Here is a 21,130-nt window from a genome sequence, read left to right on the forward strand (position 1 = left end):
AGGAATGCCATGGCAGAGGACTATTCTGGACAGCTACCTTTCTGTCCTTCGTGCACGTGGTGGCAGCCCAAGCAGAGGTGACATTACATTAGGTAGGGACTCAGTGCCTGTGATGGTGGTGTGATTCCATATGGTTTTGGAGGCATACTCCACAGTTCAGTATTGCAGCCACTCCAGAAAAAAATACTGCAGTGTGGAAATGAATGCCACATTTCTTTAGACAGTGAGGATAGGTACTTATGTTGCCACAGCCCACAGTGCTTTGTATCTATTTCATATGCAATATTTTCCCTAACATTTCTTCTATTGTGATCAGCTGTTCTTTCGTAATGACATACTCTGTTTTATTTGTGTGTGTCCTTGAGAATTTTTGAAGTGATTAATTAGAGTCTCCTTTTAAAATACATTTGCCACAAGCTAATATTAGGACTGAAATAATTAAATGCCAAATGATGTATTAATTTCAGATTAATAACATGAATTTTTAAGTGAAACAGTGTCTGTGATATGGTACCCATTTATTGTTGATGTTACTACTGGAAGCACTATATCAAGTTGGCTTGGTTTCAGGTAGTCTAAGACCATTCCAAATCATTCTTGTTCTATTTTTCTGAAGAAAATTATATTTTTAAATTAAATATCCTTATGCCACTGGCCCTGAGAGAGTGTATTCAGTAGACAGCTTCAGTCCAGCCCTGGGGGTGTGCAATTAGTTTTACACAACAGCTAGCATCCCTGATGGGAATGCACACCCCACCCACAGCACAAGACCTACTGAGAAATTTCAGTGGTGAGCAATACCATGAAGTCGGAATGCACTTTCAAATGTGACTGCTTGAATTACATGCACACCGTAGCTTGCCTCTTTACATAGACCTCCTTGACTGTATCAAAGCACGCATCTCCACCTCTTTGCAGGAGCCAAGCATGGTAAATGTGTGTTGATTGTTGGGGACTGTGACACAAGAACCCAGTTTTTAAAAAACTATTTTTTATGATATATTCAATATTTAACTTCCATCTTCCATAAAATACATTTGTTGTCAAATGGCAAGCAATATAGCATACAAGAACCCGACATCTTGCTAAAGGACATTTGTCTGATCCTCTTCAATCTCCAGACAACTATTCTCTTCTTCACTCTTTTACCCCCCAGCTCCTTTGAATTCAGATCAGATAGAAAAAGAGCTGCAGGAGCTCATTAGCATATGGTAAGCTAATGAGCTACTAGGCTATTAGCATATGCAAAAGGGGAGAGAAGCAAAAGGGGAGAGGTGTCTTCAAAAGCCTCCCCTTCCCTTCCCCAGCTGGGCTGCGGCGGGGGGGGAGAGCGAAGAGAGAAGGGGTTTAAACCCCTTCTCACTAGAGTTGGGCCACGGAAGGAGGAAAGAGGGAAGGAGAGAGAGTAGAGAGAAGGAAAGAAGGAAGGAAAGAGGGAAAGAAAGAGAAGGAAAGAAGGAAGGAAAGAGGGGATAAAAAGAGAGAAGGAAAAAGGGAAAGAAAGAGAAGGAAAGAGGGAGGGAAAGAAAGAGAGAAAAAGGAGGGAAAGAAGGAAAGGAGGAAAAAAGAGAAGAAGGCGGGAAAGAAAGAGAGAAGGGAAGAAGGAGGGAAAGAAAAGGAAAGGAGGGAAAGATGGCAAAGAGATGGAGGAAGGGAGGAAGGGAGGCTCTCCCACCCCCCATCAAGCCCCTGCCACCCCTACGGATCCCTTACTTAGCGTTTCGGCACAGGCCTGGGGGACCCGGCTGTGGGCCTCTCTGGGCCTGCCCCCAGCCCCAGCGCTTCAGGGGGACCCGGCTGCGGGGCTCTCTGGGCCTGCCCCCAGCCCCAGTGCTTCAGGGGGACCTGGCTGGGGGCTGGGGGCAGGCTTTCCGGGCTTCCCCCGGCCCCAGCGCTTCTGTACGGACCTGGGGGACCCTGCTGCAGGGCACTCCAGGCTTCCCCCAGCCCCAGCACTTCTGCGCATGCCCGGGGAACCCAACTGCGGGGCTCTCCGGGCCTGCCCCCAGCCGCAGCGCCAGGCCTCCCCCTGGCCCCAGAGCTTTGCTGCGGGCCCGGGAGACCCAGCGGCGGGGCTCTTCGGGCCTCCCCCCGGCCCCAGCACTTCTGTGCAGGCCTGGGGAATCCAGCTGCGGGCCTCTCCAGGCCTGCCCCCGACCCCAGCGCTTTGGTACGGGCCTGGGGGACCTGGCAGCGGAGCTCTCCAGGCCTTCCCCCGGCCCCATTGATTTGGCGTGGGCGCGGGGGATCTGGCGGCAGGGCTCTTCGGGCCTCCCCCCTGGTCCCAGTGCTTTGGTACGGGGTACTGGGGGTGGGGCTTGCTGCACCACCATTTGTGCCGACTCCTGGGCTGCCGGAGCAGTGCTCCAGTGCACTCCGGCCCCAAAAGACCCCTGGACAGAGGTGTTTTAAAAGGTCATCAGTTCTGTATGTGTGTGTGGAGGGAAGAGAAGAATAATGTTAAAAGAGCAAGCTATAAAATGTATTCCCAGTAAAATGATACCAGCACATCATGACATCAAATGTGTAGAAAACAGCACAGATACCTTGTTGATTCGAACTCAAATCCTGCTTGTAGGCTTAATCCAGCTCAGCAAGATACATGTGTACATTCCCTGTCTTGGAATCCATGGCTCACAAACTTCTTTAGGAACTTTGATCATCTCAGATTCTTACAATACTCAAATATGAGTGGTGTGTTGCTCAGCAATTTTCTATCCCTTTAAATGTTAATACTTTTGGTAAACAACTGTGTCATCTGTGTGAATTATATCCTTTTCCTTCTATGTTTCAAAATGACAGATGAAACAAAATTTTCATGTTTGATTCAACAGCAGCATTTAAAGTGTGGCCCATTTCCTGCAGCAGGAGACAGGCTACCTAGGCAGTGTTGCCTTTTGGAGTTAGGAAGCTACAGTACAGAAGGCAATATTAATCTAATGGGATTGTCCTGGTAGTGCAATCCTATGCAGAGTTATTCTGATGTAAACCCTCTGAAACCAATGAGCTGCAACTGAAGTAACTTTGCATGGGATTGGACTACCAGGACAATTGTCTGTACAAAGCTAAAGCAGGACATGCTGAGGAACTGGGTAGGGTGATGCTTCTGTTAGCAGAAATCCAGGACAATTCCACTCATACTAGCTTACCCTGGAGGTCCCTTCCAACTCTATGATTCTGTGATTCATACTGCCTGAAACCAGTTCTCACCCTGACAGTGCATTTACAGTCGAACTACCCAAGTCAGTGAATGACATAGTGTTGCCAGGACATTGGGTTTAAGGTAATATCACAGCTGCCTTTTCTCCACCATCCATTCAAAAGAACTTGACTACTCGTTCCCCTGTTTGGCAGATCTATTTGTCCTGGGACTGTTTCATTGTCTTCTCACTGCACTCTTCTCATTTTTGTATTTTTCCGTACCCATGCCCGTGTCTATCTCTTCCCATCTCTACTTCTCTCCTCTTTCTCCTCCCTCAAATTCTCTCCATCAGCCTGAAAAGACTCGCTCTAGCAGCGTGCAAGCTATGGATCAGTTTCCTGCCGATAATCCTAGCAATAGTGAATTCGTGGTGGACTGGCCCAGCCAGGCCACTGACACTGAGGTCAGCCAAGTAAGTTCAAGTATTTGAAATGGTCCATTGTTCAAATTAGTCCTAACATCCATGTTTTGACTTCATGGTTTTTCCAGGTGTTGATCTGCGGAATATTCATGGGCTGGCCAATTCTCTGCCCTCAGGCCTCCTGTAGCTGGCACCTTTCCCCAGAGTTTATCTAGCCTCTTGACACAAGGGCTGGTTCTGCATCTGGCATTCACTCCACATGTTCTCAACACTGAGGAAAAGGTGCAGCTCAAAACCGCATTCAAATACCCCGAGCCAATGCCTACTGACTGCAAAGTCACCCCTGAACGGCCATAAAATGGCTATAAATTTATGTAGAAGGTACCATAAAAACCCAATGATCAAAGAAAGTGAAAGTGGTATGCAATGCAGATGGTACCATAAAATCCGATAATCAAAGAAAGTGAAAGTAGCATGCAATGTAGAGGGGAATTTCTGATCCAGCATGGTTTTTGCTAAAACAGCGGCGGGAAAAGCCAATGCAGAATTGCCAAAGGTTAGATAGTGAAAAACCTCTGAAAAAGCTGGTAAAGTGGTAAAGTGATGGAATGGCCTGGAGCATCTGATGTATATATATATATGATTGCCCTAACGTGTTGGCACTTTCCAGCTCTCCCATTGGCTGTGCTGTGCGCTCTATCAGTCATTGGCCCATCAACCACTACTCAAGAGTACTCGCGTACCATTGGCTGGGTGGTAGGTCTGCTCCTCTTCCCGCCTACTACCGCCTTAGTTACTGTTCCCTGTCAGAATAAACTGCCAAAATAGCTGTCTCTCCTGACAAAAACACTTATCCTGCTTGGTTCCTGTGGGACTAACTTTTCCCTGAGTGGCTGTTGCTAGGCAATCAAGCTTGGTTCTGTCAGTAAAAAGACAAAGCCAGGAGGCCCTTTCTAGGCCTTTGTGGGGAACTCATTGGGGCCAGTCCTGATTAGGGTTGCCAGCGCCAGGTTGGGAAATTCCTGGAGATTCTGTGGTAGAGTCTATGGAAGCCAGAGTTTGGGGAGGGGAGACGCCTCAGCTGAACAGAATGCCACAGAGTCCACCCTCCAAAGCAGTTATTTTCTCCTGGGGAACCATTGCTGCCATTCTCCAGGTGAGGACTGGAGATCACTCAGAATTACAACTGCTCTCTAGATGGCAGAGCTCAGTTTCCCTGGAGAAAACAGCTGCTTTGCAGGATGGACTCCATGTCATTATACCTTGCTGAGGTCGTTTCCCTCCTGCTTGGGTCTCCACTGAGGAGAAAGACTGTACTCTTCCTAAGTAGAGGCTCCAGATAGTGTGGGAGAGATGGACAGTTGAAGTCAGAAGGGCAAATAAAGGCTGGAGATCACTCAGAATTACAACTGCTGTCCAGATTAGGGATGTGCATTCAGTTCGTCCGAACCAAATGCACCCCCAAAAATGGCCCATTCGGACCCCTTTTGGGCTGCTGCAGGCCGATTCAGATTCTCTGATCTGAATCAGCTTGCCGCCGAATTGCCGCCAAATTTCGGTGGCAATTCGGCCCCATTATATCCTATGGGCCATTGAAGTCAATGGCGAAATCATAGGGTATATTATGGGGGCCGGAGGGGAGGAGGTTTGAGGGAGAGGCTCCAAACTTGCAGGATAGCTGCTAGAGCCTCTCTCCAAGATACCACCCAGGTTTGAAGAACATTGGACCAGGGGGTCCAATTCTACGGGCCCCCAAACAGGTTGCCCCTATCCCCTCCATTGTTCTCTATGGTGGGAAAAAAGTAACTTTTTCCCACCATAGAGAACAATAGAGGGGATAGGGACAACCTGTTCGAGGGCCCATAGAATTGGACCCACCGTCCTTGCCCTGATTCTCACAAGCTGTGATCTGTGTGTCTAGCTTCTCTCAGCTAACTGGAACGTGTTCCCAGGTCTGAGCACAGTGTGTGCCTCCACCAAATCCTACTAGCGCCTTAGATTGTGCAGTCGGGGTTCCCTTGGCTGCATGTTGTGGGTGCAGAACATTAAGTGATGCTCCAGTGTCAACTAAAAGTGTGGCAGAATTCTGATTCCCAGAGGCCTTTACCGTTGGCCTCCCCTAGTGGTTGGGCAAAGGTTTTGCCATGACTCCCTGCAGGAGAGGTCTGACCTCTGGCCACCCCAACAGAGTGAGTCTGGGCTTGGGTATCCCAGTCTGTAACTGCTCAGCGTGTTGCGGGCTGCTACAGGTTGGGGTTTGGAAAGGGTAGCTACAGGCGGAGAGGAAGGTCTTCACCAGGGTCTGCCTTCCTCAAGGTCTGTGACTGCCTTTAGAAGAACGCTGTTTGGCTGAGAGTCAAACTGGCTCAAGTCCAAACCTGCGCCTTTGCGTCTCATCCACAGCCCCCCGTGCAATTTGTACCTATTGTCCGGTGGATTGGATGGAGGCAGTCTCTGTCCTTGGTCCATAGGAGGCAGAGGGTTTTGATATGAGGGACCTGGAGGAGACGGTGGGGGAGCTGAAGACTGAGCAAAAGTAGGAGGCTGTGCAGGAGCAGCATGGTTCCAAGGAGGAGGCTGGAAGCCCTGGCCTGTGTCACCCTGACTTCCTTGACCATTCTGGTCCCCAGGTCCCCCCTGCCTACACTGGGGATGCTTACTAGTGTTCCATTCCTATATTGGAAATGGGGCCTGTTAGCATACATGAAGGCCTGGATGGGTTCCCAGTGCTTGGGGTCGCTCTGGTGGTGGTTTGTCTTAGCTAGTTGCTGTGGCTTCATGGCTCCTGTCTCCCTAAGCAGGTTCACTATCTGTTTGATCTCATCCACAAATTCAGCCCACGGAAGTGTGGCAGGTGTGACAGTTCCCAGTGCTAATTTGGTTTCAGCGCTGAAGCTCCAAAGCAAGGCTCTTACGAAGTTGGGGGTCATTGTAATTGTGGTCTTCTTGCTCGGAGCTGTAGCACTCAGTTAGTGAGGATTGCCAAAAACGTTTTCCTAGAGGTGTAAGACTCTGCGCTTTCTCCTTTTTCTTGTCTCTCTATTACATAAATTGTCTTGAGAGAGTGGCTGGGCCAAACTAATTGCATGATCTCTCGCATCCATTCTATCATTTTTAGGGCATTTTAATCTTGGGCAGCTACACCTGAATCAATTACTGTGAGCTTGTCACTCCTGGCAGAAACTCAAATTGGGGGGGGGGGTAGGTCTGCTCCTGTAGCTGTTGGGTGGGCATAGATGACGCTGTTAAGCCATATGGTCCTGATTTCTGTCTGCTTCCAGGGCACAATTTCTCTCACATCCTGTCTTCTAGGTTGCCCATTGTTTGTTTATTTATTTCTTTTTTATTTATTGTTAACATTTTTACCTCACCCTCCCCGCAAGCGGGCTCAGGGCGGCTTACAAGAGGGCACAAGCCCATACATAAAAACAGGACAAAACAGTAAAACCATTAAATAACAACAAAACAAGAATAAAGTGCTCCATACAAACAAGATGATCTCCGAAGATGGTATCAATCCTTTCATTGGGGTGATATTGTCCTGTCGGTGGTCCAAGGCCAGTCCAGCGGTATCAGTGCCATGCAAGATTGTGGCAGATCTTCCGGGGACCACCCCAACCCCGTTGTTATCTCCACCATTGATAGTGGTGGTAGTGATAGTGGCGGCCCCTATATAAAAGCCTGGCGGAAGAGCTCCGTCTTGCAGGCCCTGCGGAACGGCATAAGGTCCCGCAGGGCCCTGATCTCTTCCGGGAGCTTCTTCCACCAGGTGGGGGCCGCCACTGAGAGGGATCTGGCCCTAGTTGCAGCAAGCTTTGCCTCCCGGGGGCCTGGAATCACCAGGCGGTGTTGGGTCCCCGACCGAAGTGCTCTTGGGGGTATATGTGGGGAAAGGCGGTCCCACAGGTAGGTCGGACCCTGGCCATTATCCATTGTGAGGTGAACTTAGTAGTCCCTATGTGTGTGGTGTTCAGTGTAGTGTGACCTTAGCAGCAACCCGGCCCATGATAGAACCAGTAATGTGGAACTGGATTTCCAGGACTTCGCAGTATTGACCCCTGGCATTCAGACTGTACTTGGGGAATGTGATGAACCACGATCCGGTGGAATAGCTGGTGCATCTAGCTGATACTTGCTGAAGGAGTTGAAAGAGGAAGAGCCAACCCAAAAATTCCCAGCTCACACAGTGTAACTCTCACACACACACTCTAGCATTAGTCCTTTCGCTGCAATGCTTCCAAGGGGAACGTTCTCCTAGGTCCGCTGTCCTGAACACGTGTGTGCACATGTCACGCATTCAGATGAACATGGATTGACCACATTCTCCAACTCTGTTAGCTGCAACACCAGGTCTCTGTTTAAATTGTGATGGGGGAATTTAGCTAAGAGACCATTTCTTAATAGGTGCACAAGCTAAGGATCGTCTTCCAACTATACCAGAGTCAGAACCCTCTCAGAGGGAAGAGATGATGGACAGGAAATATTTTAATGAAATTTATTAAGAAAATACATCCAGCTAATTTGCTAAAAATATCACACACACACAAGAGCTAATAAAAAAGGGTTGAGCTGATCTTAAGAGATCAGAGACAAAAGAGGGCGAAGAGTGGATGGGGGTAATAGCTACCTTCTGAAAAGAAGATTCCGTGGTAAAGGGGAGCAGACTGCTTGGCTGGCAAGCATGTCCGTGAAGACCCAAAAGAGATGGGGGATCCAGCTGGTATGCGTCCCAGGAGATGCCTGGGTTTGAAGCCCAGATACAGGGAAATTTTGCCTTCAGGGCAATTGGCACTATAGGGAAATGGTCCAGAATGGGCCATGATGGCTGGTAATAACTTAGGGTTGCCAGGTCCTACTCAAAGAATATCTGGGGTCTTTGGGGGTGGAGCCAGGAGCAAGGTTGTGACATCACTTTTGTGATGTCACTTCCAGGTCAGCAGTCAAATGATGTCACTTCCCATGCTCCACTCCTTCCAATGATGTCAATTCCAGAACACTGCACCAAAACACCACCCCTTCCTGTGATGTCACTTTGAGGGCACTGCCCCAAACCCACCTCACTCTCTGAAGTCACTTCTTCTTTCAAAATTCAATTTCACATATCACCCAATTCCCACCCCCACCTTTTCCCCATTGAAATTAGCCCCAAATTACAGTCATTATTTGCACCCGTGCATCAAACATAACCACATGATATACAGTAAAAAAAAAATATGCTTTGTGTTGAAATTAAGGCTGAAAACAAAGGGTGGAATTGGCTTTTTGATTTTTGAAAAGTAGCAGAAAAAATCTGATACATTCCAGTCAGTGAACTGCTATATCCATTACATATTTTCATGCTTTCTGGGTTGTGGTGGAATCCTATACTATTGTCACATGGTAAAAAGACCCAAGAAAGCAGCTCCCGTGCTGTTCAGATATGACATAAGCATATAGAACTGTTAATGGGTTGGGCCACCTCTAACTTTAAGAGTGAACTTTTCATGGGCTTAGTTCAGATCCAAAACCAGGGTTACCTTATGAAAACAGGATTTGGTTTACAGATGATCATCCAATGGTGGTTTCATCTTTGCTTTGGCCAGGCATCTCAATATTCAGGGATGAGTAAAAGCAGTGCTAAGAAACCAGCCAGGGTTAAGTCAGCATGGTTTCATTCATACATTGCACAAAACCATAGCTAAGACTAACTTTGGTTTAGTTATTCAACTTCAAACTATGGTTTCAGATCCTGGTTTGAGAGACCCTAATTAATCAGTAGAATGGCCAGCATTCAGTTAGGCACACTAATCAAAGTTTAATTAAATCATGGCCTCATGTTATGTTTGAACTGAGCCACAGTAATTTTGAAGGACATTGCAAAATGCTCATGAATGCTCCAATGCCTACCAGAAAACATCTCCTGCATGAGTCCTGTAGGAATTAAACAGAGAGGTACAGAGGAATTTTTGTACATCTCCAGTCTCTTCGGAAGTGATCTGCTCAGGATAATATCCTAGTGGATTGCACCAAGTTTGTACCACAAAAGTACGCTAGCACACTTGGTGTCTGCTCTACAGCTTTGGAATTCACTTCCTCTACAGTATCACCAAGGTTTGAGCCTTAACATTTTCCAGAAGTGCTTTAAAACCTTGTTTGGGATGGCTTTTAATGGCTGACTTCTATACAGTATTGTAATATTCTAAACGGCTATTTTTTAGATTGATAGAATTATTTTAAACTGGCACAAAGCCCTCTGGAGGGGGCTCATTAAAGACTGAATTTTAAAAGGTTTAATAAAAATGCTAAAATACTGTAGAGATAGAATTAATTATCGTAGTTTACATAGTCAAAATTCATCTTGGTGCAGGGCTTGGTGAAAAATATATGTTCTGGGTCAGAAAAAGAAATAAAGAGCTATTATTTATTTATACATATTTTAAAAGGATTTATATCTTTCAACCTGAAGGTTTCTGAATGAGCAATCCTAAACCAGTCTACTATAACCAGTCTAGTTTTGGACAAAAGAAGTCCAGGTTTGGGAAGGAAAGACTTTGTTTGTAAGGCGTTGGGCAATTTCAGTCTTGGCTGAATAGCTGGGCTATTCAGAGAACAATGACAACGATAAACTGTGACTGGGGTAGTCCCAGTATCAAGGGGTTAAGTCCAGAAGTTTGATTGTGTGACACAACACTGGAATGCAGACCTCCGGAGCGCACAGGAGCGGTGCTCTGGGAGTGAGGAGCCCGGGGGCGGGCACATGACAAAGCCCCGCCCCCTGCTCCCAGCAGCCCATCTAAGTGCCAGCTTGCCCACCTGCCCTGCAGCTGCAGGGCAGGTGGGCAAGCCTTGGAAGAGGATGGGGTTTAAATCCCCTCCCCTTCCACCTCAGGCGCTGGCTTGCCTGCGCGCCCTGCAGTCGCAGGGTGCGAGGGCAAGCCTTGGAAGGGGAGGGGGTTTAGACCCCGTCCCCTTCCATCCAAGGAGCCGGCTTGCCCACGCGCCCTGCAGCTGTGGGGTGCGTGGGCAAGCCTTGGAAGGGGATGAGGTTTAACCCCCCTCCCCTTCCATCCAGACCTTCCCAGCCATCTCAAAACGAAGTTGAAGCCAGACTCTTTGGAAATCTTTGGACTTGAATTTATGTATTGTACTATTCTAGGTTCCAGATGTTGGCATCTTTGTACTGGATGTAATAAACTGCTGTAAATGAGGAAAGAATTGTGTTAGATGTAGCTTATACCAGCTGATGTTCCATTTTCTTCTTGCACCATGTAATGTTGTTGAGAAAACTGGCATTGTTTGCTTTGGAGGAATTGGGATGCATCTTGGGCTTTCCTCCAAAGCAGTTTTTGCCTCAGTAAGTGAATCTTATAAGCCAAACTGATACTGAGGATTGTATCATCCCTGGAGGAGAATATGTTGATACAGAGAATTGGGTGGCCTTTCCCCAGGGTAGCCGTTGATATTCTTTTCTTTCTGATGGGAAAGGGAACTCACTGTCCACTTTAGGGCTTGTCTGTGATGCAGTGAACTCTAGCTCAGGCATGTTTGACATAACTGAACAGTGGGGCTTGTGCCATATTCCAGTCTGGCCTCCTACTCCTAACTGGTGCTGAGTGTGTTCTATGCCAGCTATTTATTCTGTGTCCAAAAGGCAGGGTCTGTTGTAGGTAAGTTTATTGTCAAACTAAAGTTCATAGCTTCAATGTTTTCTTCCTAGTTATTTTTTTGGTATTTTTATGTGCGTGTGCGTGTGCGTGTGTGCATGCACCTGGAAGTCATGGTGACTTTTGGTGACTGATCCCTACTGGGGGCATGTAGGATATTCAGAGAGGTGGCTGAATAAAGCCTGCCCCTGCCTCCCGGCCCTGGTGTTCCAAGGAGGTCTCCCATCCAAGTACTTGCCAGAGTCAACCTTGCTTAGCTTCCGAGATCTAACGAGATCGGGCTTGCCTGGGCTGTCAAGGTCAGGGCTTCTCTATTCTTGTTGACATGGCAGGAATTTTGTTGTCTGTGGACCACATTTAAACATTTTGTACACTGTGAAATGTGAGTCTTGAGGCAGTACCATTACACGCATGGATGCTACAGATAATGAACAACAATAATCGACAACAGTGCAAAAGGTGTGTGCTGGGTATTTCTTTGGTGCCCTTTTGCCTTGCGTCAGATCTCAAATCTAGCAGCAAGACCAGACCAAGACGAAGGTATTGTTGCCTCAGTCAGCTTTTTAATATGAATGTAAGCTTAATTTCCTGAAACTACGAATGATACTTCATGAAAAAGAAACAGTGAGGAGTTGTGTGACGTCTTAAAGAGAGGAAGATTGGGCATGAGAGCTCTGACCCCGGCCCCATCTCCCCAGACGGCTGGCTTGCGAGCATGGCATGTATGTCAGGAGCCAGTGTCCACATGTACTCCCCCCCCCCATGATTTGGGATGCTGCTTTCCTAACATAGCCAATCGGAGGAGGGAGTGCACGCTTGGACACTGCCTCTATACATAGGCCCTATAGCCAGGGCTATTTTTGGGCAGGAATGCACAGAAATGGAGTTCCAGCTGGCTTCAGAGCTGGCCATGCCCACTACAGCCAAAACCTCTGCGTGCGCTGCTAGAGAGGGAAGGCCTTGAGAGTGAACCCCCCCCCCCAGTGACTCCGAGGCAGGTGGGCCAGGGGCAGGCCTGGAAGGATCAGGGAGTCATTTAAATGCCTCCCCGTGCCTTCCCCAGCCTGTCCAAGGGGTGGCTTGCCCGGGCTCCCCAAGAGATGGCATGGGGTGTGGCCTATTATGCTAATGAGTTCCTGCTGGGCTTTTTCTACAAAGAAAGCCCTGCCTATAGCCATGAGCCAGTGATCATGAGGCGGGCCAATGTGCTTGTGCCTGTTCTCCCTCTCTGCCTATTCAGTCAACAAATGGAGGGTTCATGTGTGGAGGGCTCTTATGTCAGAATAAGTAAGTCTGTGAATCTGAATGCTGCGAATTGGTGTAAGGAGTGCGGACTGTGTTACATTTCTATACAAAGCTCAAATGTATAAGAAGTACCCATTGACTACTCAGAGCGGCAGTCATTTCACACCACCATCTTCTCTTGAAGTTCTTCTCATCGAGAATCGGTGACTCTCAGGCCTGCGACGGTGTTGTGGTAGCTTGAAATGTCCCCCTACAGGCGTTTCTGAGTGTTGCCTTTTTTTTTAGTCAGTTTTAGTGTCATTTGTTCTTGTGTGCAGAGGATGAGCAGCTTGTTCTGTGTAGCTAGCCGATAGACATTTATTGACAGGTGATATGTCATGGTGGAGGATGAGAAAAGGTGAGCCTCCTGTAAGCTTAATGCTTCGAAAAGCCTGGAGACAGATGAGTGCAGCCTAATAAAGGGTAAACGTCAGGTGATGTTCTAGCCAGGGCTGTTTTGCTCCTCACTGAAGTGGTGCGTTTTGAATTGTGCCAGCCAGCCCATAAACTGGGAGTGCCTGGCATGGCTACCCAAATATCTCCTGTGTAGATGCTGTGGTTCAGCTAAGTGATCAGACTCAGTTTGCTGCTGGCCCAAAGTTCAGGCAAGCCCTAAAATTTGGGGTGGTTGTGACAGGTCTTCAAAAAGTCATGTATTTGCCTCAGCACACTGAAATGGCAGGGATTTTAACTGGCTTTTGTGTTGCAGTCCACAGAAGCCGCTCCTGCTGGTGCTGAGGCAGCGGGCAACGAAGCTGGAGCTGAAGCAGCTAAAACCGAAACTGACTCAGGATCTGCCTCAGTAAGAATGTAGGCAAGGGAGGGGGAGGGGGGTCATTTCCTCCTGGCTTGGAGGGACAAACTAGATTGCTCTCTATGCCTCTCCCCCTAGAAAAGTCGTATAGGAACTCATTCAGGCTGGAATGTTCTAGCATTTGTTCTAATCTTCAACTAGGACCATGAAGATACAATCTCAGCATGCCTACTGAAAAAGCCCCTTAATTAGGGTTGCCAGGTCCCCCTGGGGGGCGGGGAAACCCCCGTTCGAGAGGCCCATTCCCCGCCGGGCCGGATTGGGCCGGCAGGGGGAACCCCACCCCCAAAGTCTGCGACGTGCGTGGTGTGAAGACGCCACCCGGGGGTGACGTCATCACATCAGGCACGTTACCGGGGGACGCTCTATTATTCGAGGAAAAACTCTATGGTTTTCCCTTGAATGATTGTGGCCCCGCCCCAATGGGCCCGACGCGATAACGTCACTTCTGGGTGGCGTCATCACAGCGCGTGCGCAAGAAGACTCCCAGCCAGGGACAGGACTCCCCCCGCTATTAGGTAAGTTCGACTTGGCAACCCTACACCTTCAATATGATCCACAGATGGCCTTCCCTCTTCCCCTTGACACATACAGCTGAGCACCTTGCAGTGGTCTCAGGAGGCCCAAATTAGTTAGGATATTCACCCTTCTCTTCCAGCAGTCATCCCGCCGTTTTCATGTGGCCAGAAGTACTAGGAGAACAATAGCCTTCAATTGTTCTAACAAATTCCTCTTGGTAAGGTACAGAAGGCTAAGGGTTTTTTCAAAAGAAAATAAAATAAAAAAGAAAATGGCGTAGAACCCAAAACAAAAGCTTGGCCAGTTTATCCTTCCTCTAACTATGCTCTCTGACTAATACTGAAAAAAAATCTGACCAGAAGCCACAAAAAGTATGCTGAGGCAAACCAAGTCACCCAAGAGGAACACAAATAACAATGTTAGATCATGGCAAGAAAAGAACTTCTGCCTACTGCTGTAAACCTCTCCCTGCTTGAACTCTTTTGGCAGAACATGCCATTTGTTCCCCTAATCTTTGTAAACCCCGCTTTCCACCTAATATTTGCCACCTTCTCTTGTTCCTTTTTATTCCCATCTTGTCATTAATGGTTTTCTTCACCTTAGTTGTTACTTTGGCCATAAGCCATGTGCACCATGGCAGGGGGAAAGAAAAACCCAAGGGATTTTAAATAAAAGACCCACTCATGGCTGTTTTGAGGAAGAAATCAAGTCAGATTCCCTGTGCTTTTCATCAATTGGAAGCCACTGTTTTAAGTGTTCCATTTTACCTCAGTGTCTTTTACCTCATCTTTCTGTCCCTTTTTAGAGTTCTTTGCCTGCAGTAGTTGTGGAGACCTTCCCAGCCACAGTCAATGGAACAGTTGAAGGTGGAGCCCCCTTGGAGAGAGCTGACATGCCACCAGGTTTCCTGTTTAAGGTAAGTAAGGAGAACCTGTCTGTGGATCTTCCTAGGACGAATGTTCAATCTCTCTCTCTCTCTGCTTAATTTTCTTCGTGGTGGTGTTGTGAGATGAAATGAGATAAGAACTGTAGAATACTTTCTAGTATGCAAAGTGTTATTGAAATAACAAAATATGTTTCTTTTACAAATGAACAAAGCGACTTATATACATTATTTCAGAATATGTACAACTGTACAGCATGGTTATTCCCATATTACAAGTGGCAAATGCCCTTTTATATTGACCTAAAGGTGTGCTAAATTGTAAACAGGAATCAAAACAAATTTGTGTTGCAGCTTTTCTGAGGCTTTGGCTATTGGCCCATGAACAAATACACTGCAATACTTCCTTCTTCTAAGGAACTTGGTTAAGGAGCCAAAATAAAGCATAGCTATTCCTGTCATCCATCATTTATACCTCCCAGAGATACTTATCCTACTGTTGAACTTCCCTGGTTTAAATATATGCCACAATAGGGAGATATTTAACCTGGCACACATTTGTTTGGTATATAGCTGGGCTGCAGCTCTGCAAAAACGTGAAGCACTTGTGTATGAGGTAAATCAAAGGCTCTCCAAAGATCTCTTTGCCTCAGCAGAATCGTTATTCCTTTGCAGGTACAAGCCATGCATGACTATGCAGCCACTGACAGTGATGAGCTACAGTTGAAGACTGGGGATGTTGTCCTGGTGATTCCATTTGACAACCCTGAGGAGCAGGTATGGAAAGGATGTGCAATTTGAGCCTTCCTCCAGCTATTTAAATTAATGGTGCATGATTGTTTACAGGGATACATGTGAGATGTTTATAATGGACATGGGCATTCCAGCCCATCAGCATTACCAAGTTTATTGAAGCAGCCGCCACTTTAAGCCATGTGGAGGGAAATGTCTGAAACTGAAGTATCTTTCTGGGTTTTGAGATGTTACAAATGAGTTGCCCAGCAGATGGCATTGTGATCCTGTTTTTAGTGCTAGTCTTTATTGTTTTGGTTCTGAAGCAAACTCTCTTCCCAAAGCAAGTGAGCAAGCAAGAATTGAGAGAACCAATACAAGACATCTCCTCTTAGCTGAGAGAGCCTTTTAATGTGTTTACTTCGCATATCAAATTAGAATGCATTTACCTTCAAGCAAATTCTGTCTCCTCCCTCCATGTTGTCCATGCAATTACACACCAGCATTAAGTCTGGTGGGAGAAGTAGTTCTGTCTGGCAACGATCACTTCCTTCTCTTCTCTGTTTTAGTCCGTTCTTAAAAAAACCCATTGAATGATAGGAGGTCTGGACGATAATACCAGCCCCACTGGTTGATGTATTTGTGGGAAGAAGGGGTTGATGACAAGCATGTGAGTGGTGCTTTGCAATAAACCTTCAATGAAATGTTAAGACATGCTCCAAGAACTGATGTAACAGTTAATTAGCACATGATGCTGTGTTACAAATAATGAAAGGTAATTGTTGTCAGGGTCCTTAGTCAGGTTACACAACACAGGGCTTCATAAGAAGATAGCTGTTTATTGGTAAATCCAGTACTAGAGACATGTATACAGCTTGTGTCAGGAATGGCCGCCTCTACAAGGACCTCTGAGTTATAGTAGAATCAAACATCCCCCCGGTAAGCATGAGCCAATGGATACATCTCGCGCGGGCGGCCAAAGCAAGCGGGCAAAGCAAAAAGCCGTTAACTTTCCCAGCCGAGTCAAACTGCAGCTGTAGCATCTACAAGGTGAAGCAAAAGATAGGAAACAGTTGGTGAGCCAGAGCTGAGACAGAAAACGGGAGGGCACCCCTCCACATTCCAGACTTATGACAGGGCTACCTGATAATTGTCAGCCTGGCTGTACCCATCACATTTGCTTTGCATAGAAGGTGGGAATGTAGTAATAAGCTCTGTGGACTGGCCACTTCTCTCAATCTATAGTGAAATTACTATGGCACCTTCCCAAAGTGGCTGCCATTAGCTGTACGTTACAATCCCGTCCCATTTTCAGAGGATCGCTCATTGTGCCTTTAATCTAGATTTGAGAATTATCAACCAATCTTTTGAGTAAAGGAAGGTGGGGGAACAGTGGTATAAGATTATGCCTAGTCACAGCTGATTTGTAGCAGCCTCATAGGATTTTCAAGGCAAGAGAGAACCGGAGGTGGTTCACCATTGCCTGCCTCTGCATAGCAACCCTGGACTTCCTTGGTGGTCTCTTGTCCAGGTACCAACCATAGTTTCTGAGATCTGAAGAGATCAGTCTCGCTTGGGCCATCAAGGTAAGGGCAAATGTTGGAGCAGCACTTGAAAAATTCAGCTGGGATTGGGGAATACCTGTGTGTAGTGTGTTTTCAGTAAATTTGGAACTGAGATGTAGGCTGAATCTGCATTTGTCTTTCCCACCGGTGTCCCAGCCTTCTGACTCCGTCTTCAAAAAAGCTGTCTACATTTGGTGCCATTTTCACATCTCAACGGAGCTAGCATACTTTTGCACGTCCACATATTATGTTTATCACCCTCTGGTGGTGGCTCCACTGTCATTGCACCTCTGCACTGCTTTAAAAGAATCTTCTCCAAACAACATTCAAACAAGCGTAGAGAGGCGTCACAGCAGCATGAAACTAATTTAAAAATGCAAATGCAGATTCGACTGTAGATAAACTGAGTGATTTAGCATGACCCTTCCAGGAAAACCTAAAGGGTATGTTTTGGTGTCACACATGGAATAGAAGGCTCATGTTGCAAAGCTGGATCGCTTCAGCTCAGTGTAGTCAGTGGCATGTAGCTTTTGAGTCTGAAGTGTGTACAGCCTAACAACCACCTTCTTAAGATAAGGTTTGCCAGTGGGCAACAAAATATGGGGGTGGGGTGGGGGAGAATTTGTAAACCCATCTTCAATAAAGTAACAACTGAGTCTTCCTGTTCGCTGCTCAAACTGCATGCACAAATTATTTCTCTCAACCCTCACTTTTTCTGTGACAGGATGAAGGATGGCTGATGGGTGTGAAAGAATCTGATTGGCTGCAGCACAAAGAATTTGACCAATGCCGAGGAGTTTTCCCAGAGAATTTCACAGAACGAGTGCAATGAATCCTGGAGCTACTAGGTAGCTTCTCTGCAGCAGAAAGCAAGAAGTCTTTCCTCCCCTCTCCCAGAGAAGCCTGAAAAAAAGGAGAAAAATTTAAAGGAACAAAAGCCTAAAAGTTGTGCTCTTCACAGAAAACAAGGTTTTAGAAATACATTGAATTCAGAGTGTTATTATCGAATATATAGGTAATAAAGAAAGGCAGGTGGGAAACATCCTTTTTCCTTTTGATTTGAACAGTGTTGCTATTCAGAAAGTTGTTAACCTACGTGGCTGAGCAATTTTGTGTAAAATAGAATGAAGGTATGCAGCATCATGAGCCCTGAAATATTAACTGTCCAGTTTTCCTGAAACTACACACTGAAGTTTACCCTGTGGGAAAGTGAGGTCAACCTGTCTTGTGGCTAAGGTTGCTTATGTGGCATCCCCCAGATCTCTGACCCTGCAATTATTCAGACCTGCAGCCATAAGCCCAATGCCTGTCCTGCTGTTGGGGGAAAAAATGTAGTGTACAGTGTTCACAAATTACAATTTTTACGTATATATATATATGGGGTGTGTGTGTGTTCCTCCCTTTGGAAAATGTAACAAGAACTGTGATTTTATACATTTAAATGCAAACAAAGTTACCTGTGAGTGCATATCAGACAGCGTAATTAGTAAAACCGTGCTTGATCCAAAGCTCCTTCTGCCATGTGATTTTACATTGGCACGTGCTGCTTTGTGTCCTTAAAAAAAACAACCCTAAAAGTTCTTTTTCAAAAACTATAAACAGGTTATTAGATTTTTTTTTTTTTAAAAAAGAATATTTTATTGTAGCTTGGAATGTGGGCGGGAGAATTAGGAGAAGTTATTACTTTTGTTTACAGTTGGAGAATTCTGCAGGCAAAATGCGATTCACCTGTTTCATCCCATGGACAGGGGGCAGTTGTGCCGGACAACCTGAACCTTACAGGTAGCTGCAACAATGTACAGTGATTTCTAGAGGTTTTCTAGCTATATTGTGGTGCCCTGTTGCTTGTCAAGTCTACCTGGTTGTAGAACCCGCCATTGGGTGCTCCATTATAATACCACAAGGGCATACAATTGTGGCTGTGTAGCGGGCTCTGTGTTAGCTGGGATGCCTTTTAGGAGGCTGCAGAGGCAAGGTGGGAGGATCCCAATGCCATGCCTGATCTCCCTTGTGCTGCTCTGACAGTGGTGGCTGTCCATGATATGGCAATCTGTCCCCTGCTGCTACACCCTGTAACTCTCTGGCTCTGTGGGCACCATTGACATTTGCAAAGGGGGGGGGAAGCCCTCCTTATGCCACAATTGCTACACTCACTTGCCAGTGCGGTGGCTGATGTGATCAGAAGGGAAAGTGAAGTAATAGGGCTTTAGTATTATTATTATTATTATTATTATTATTATTATTTAAAATAGCTAGTTGGTGTTGATATTTCTTCCCTTTAAATCACAGTTTGGCGGTAGTGTTCCTTTGTGGTTTTCCATGGTATGCCATGGAATCCCAAGGCCCCTAATGAGAAGGCAGGAAAAGAGGGCAAACTTTCCTGCCTTCTTTTCCCAAAGTGTACAACCACAGAAGAATTTTGGGTCTACTCTGTGCTGCCCTCTCAATTTATGCTGGATCTCATGTGAACTGAATGTGAATGCAAGAAATATGACCCAGAATCCTCTGCAATACCCAGAGGTCACATGACAGAGGTAGAAGAAAGTTCTCCTAGCAGGAAGTTTGAAACTGCTGATATAACATGTACTGGGATTCTTTCTGCTTTTATCACTTGTGTGTGTTTGCTGTTTTGCATATTGTTATAAGTGAGCAACTTGCTAGGCGATTTTCAAGGTGAACAATGGTCCTATCAAAAGCAAGAGGTTTCTTTGCCCATAACTGATTCCTAAAAAGGATAAACTTTACTTGAATTCTGGGTGCAGCTAGAGACCTCCTCAGATCCTTTTGTGGCTGCATTTAGTTATTTCCAGGTTGCTCTTTGGCTTGGTTTTTTTTTGTGTTTTTTTTTTTCCTTGAAGGGACTCCTAGGACAGGCTTCCTCCCATTGCACTGGCATATAATGTGGGATTGCTACATTTAATGATCTTATAAAATATAAGCTGCTTTTAGCAAAGCATGGGAAGTCAAGATAAATGACTTTTTAAAAAAACCCACTCTAGCAGGCCTCTTACTTGGAGAACACTTTGAGACCGATTTCACACAAGAGCTGTGCCACGGTCGTGGCCTCCCTTTGCCCCGCTTCTATTGGTCAATTTCCCACTTGAAGCCGCACAGCCACATTTTGACCCGCGGCTTCACCCAATTTTCCCTGCGGTTTCATGAGCCTCAAAAAACAGGATCACGAAACCATGGGGAAAATTGGGTGAAGGCTTCGAGTGGGAAATTGACCAATAGAAGTGGGGCAAATGGAGGCGTGACTGCGGCGCAGCTCTTGTGTGAAATCAGTCTCGGAGTGTTTAAGAGAGAGAAAGCAGAGAGCCTTTTGCTGTGGGGTCAGAAGATGGGACTTTTGCTTTGCTCAGCGAAAAGGACATGGTCCAATTTTGTATTATAGATGTGACTCAGCATCAGAATCATGGTACAGTCATCAGTGCATATACAGTGCCAAGGGCTTTGAAGAAGGCTGTGTGCGTGCGCATGTGTGTGTATTATTTGGTTACAGTTTGTCAATGCATTTAAAAGCCATTCATCTGTCTTTAATGGGATGGCTTCCGTTTTTACAGCAATGTAATGAAGATGCAGATCTGTCTCAAAGTTCCTTTTCTATAGATTCAATGTGTTCTAGATTTGGTGATGCTCTCCCTCCCCCAAGCTTATGTTGTTCTGTATTCCAGAAATGTCATCTTCCCCAGTTCAGACCACTGCAAGGTTGTTAAATTACTGCATTGTTGCACTTGTAGGTCCTTATTCTCAGATTATTCATAGTCTGTCCTAAAAACTCTATTTTTATGCATTTGTGACCCAATTTGTCTTCCACCTAGCATCAACATTGGGAGGCATATATAAAGAAATATAAACTAAAACATGTTTACCCAGTATGAAATATTTCCGTATAACATCTATTTTTTGGGGGGAACTATGGATTATTTTAAAAGATGATGATGTTATTATGATAGCTACATTCATGACATGATGATGCCTAAACAGTTGCTTCTTCAGCTGCTGGTGTATTTAGAAGTTATGCTGGCTTCTGATTCACTATTCCTTTTTTTTTCGTGTGTGGTTGTATGTGTGTCTGATTTTCACACAAGTGTTACAAAACTTTTCTGATCAACTCCAGTTTGGTG

The 21,130-nt window shown here is 46.1% G+C and overlaps 1 protein-coding gene across 1 annotated transcript in view; it reads left to right on the forward strand.

Moving 5' to 3' along the window:
* The window catches only part of LOC107122644 (myc box-dependent-interacting protein 1-like), a gene marked incomplete at its 5' end in the record, with an annotated part of 63,509 nt that extends 43,433 nt beyond the window's left edge, over positions 1 to 20,076 (forward strand). The window contains 4 exons of the mRNA XM_015425769.1: positions 13,200 to 13,292; positions 14,629 to 14,739; positions 15,382 to 15,483; positions 17,728 to 20,076. Coding sequence (XP_015281255.1) covers positions 13,200 to 13,292; positions 14,629 to 14,739; positions 15,382 to 15,483; positions 17,728 to 17,835 — 414 coding nt within the window. The remainder of the gene's footprint in view (positions 1 to 13,199; positions 13,293 to 14,628; positions 14,740 to 15,381; positions 15,484 to 17,727) is intronic.
* Between the last annotated feature and the right edge of the window lie 1,054 nt (positions 20,077 to 21,130).

The sequence above is a fragment of the Gekko japonicus genome, unplaced genomic scaffold, assembly GCF_001447785.1.
Source record: "Gekko japonicus isolate JY-2015 unplaced genomic scaffold, Gekko_japonicus_V1.1 scaffold1839, whole genome shotgun sequence".
Classification (NCBI taxonomy): Eukaryota; Metazoa; Chordata; class Lepidosauria; order Squamata; family Gekkonidae; genus Gekko; species Gekko japonicus.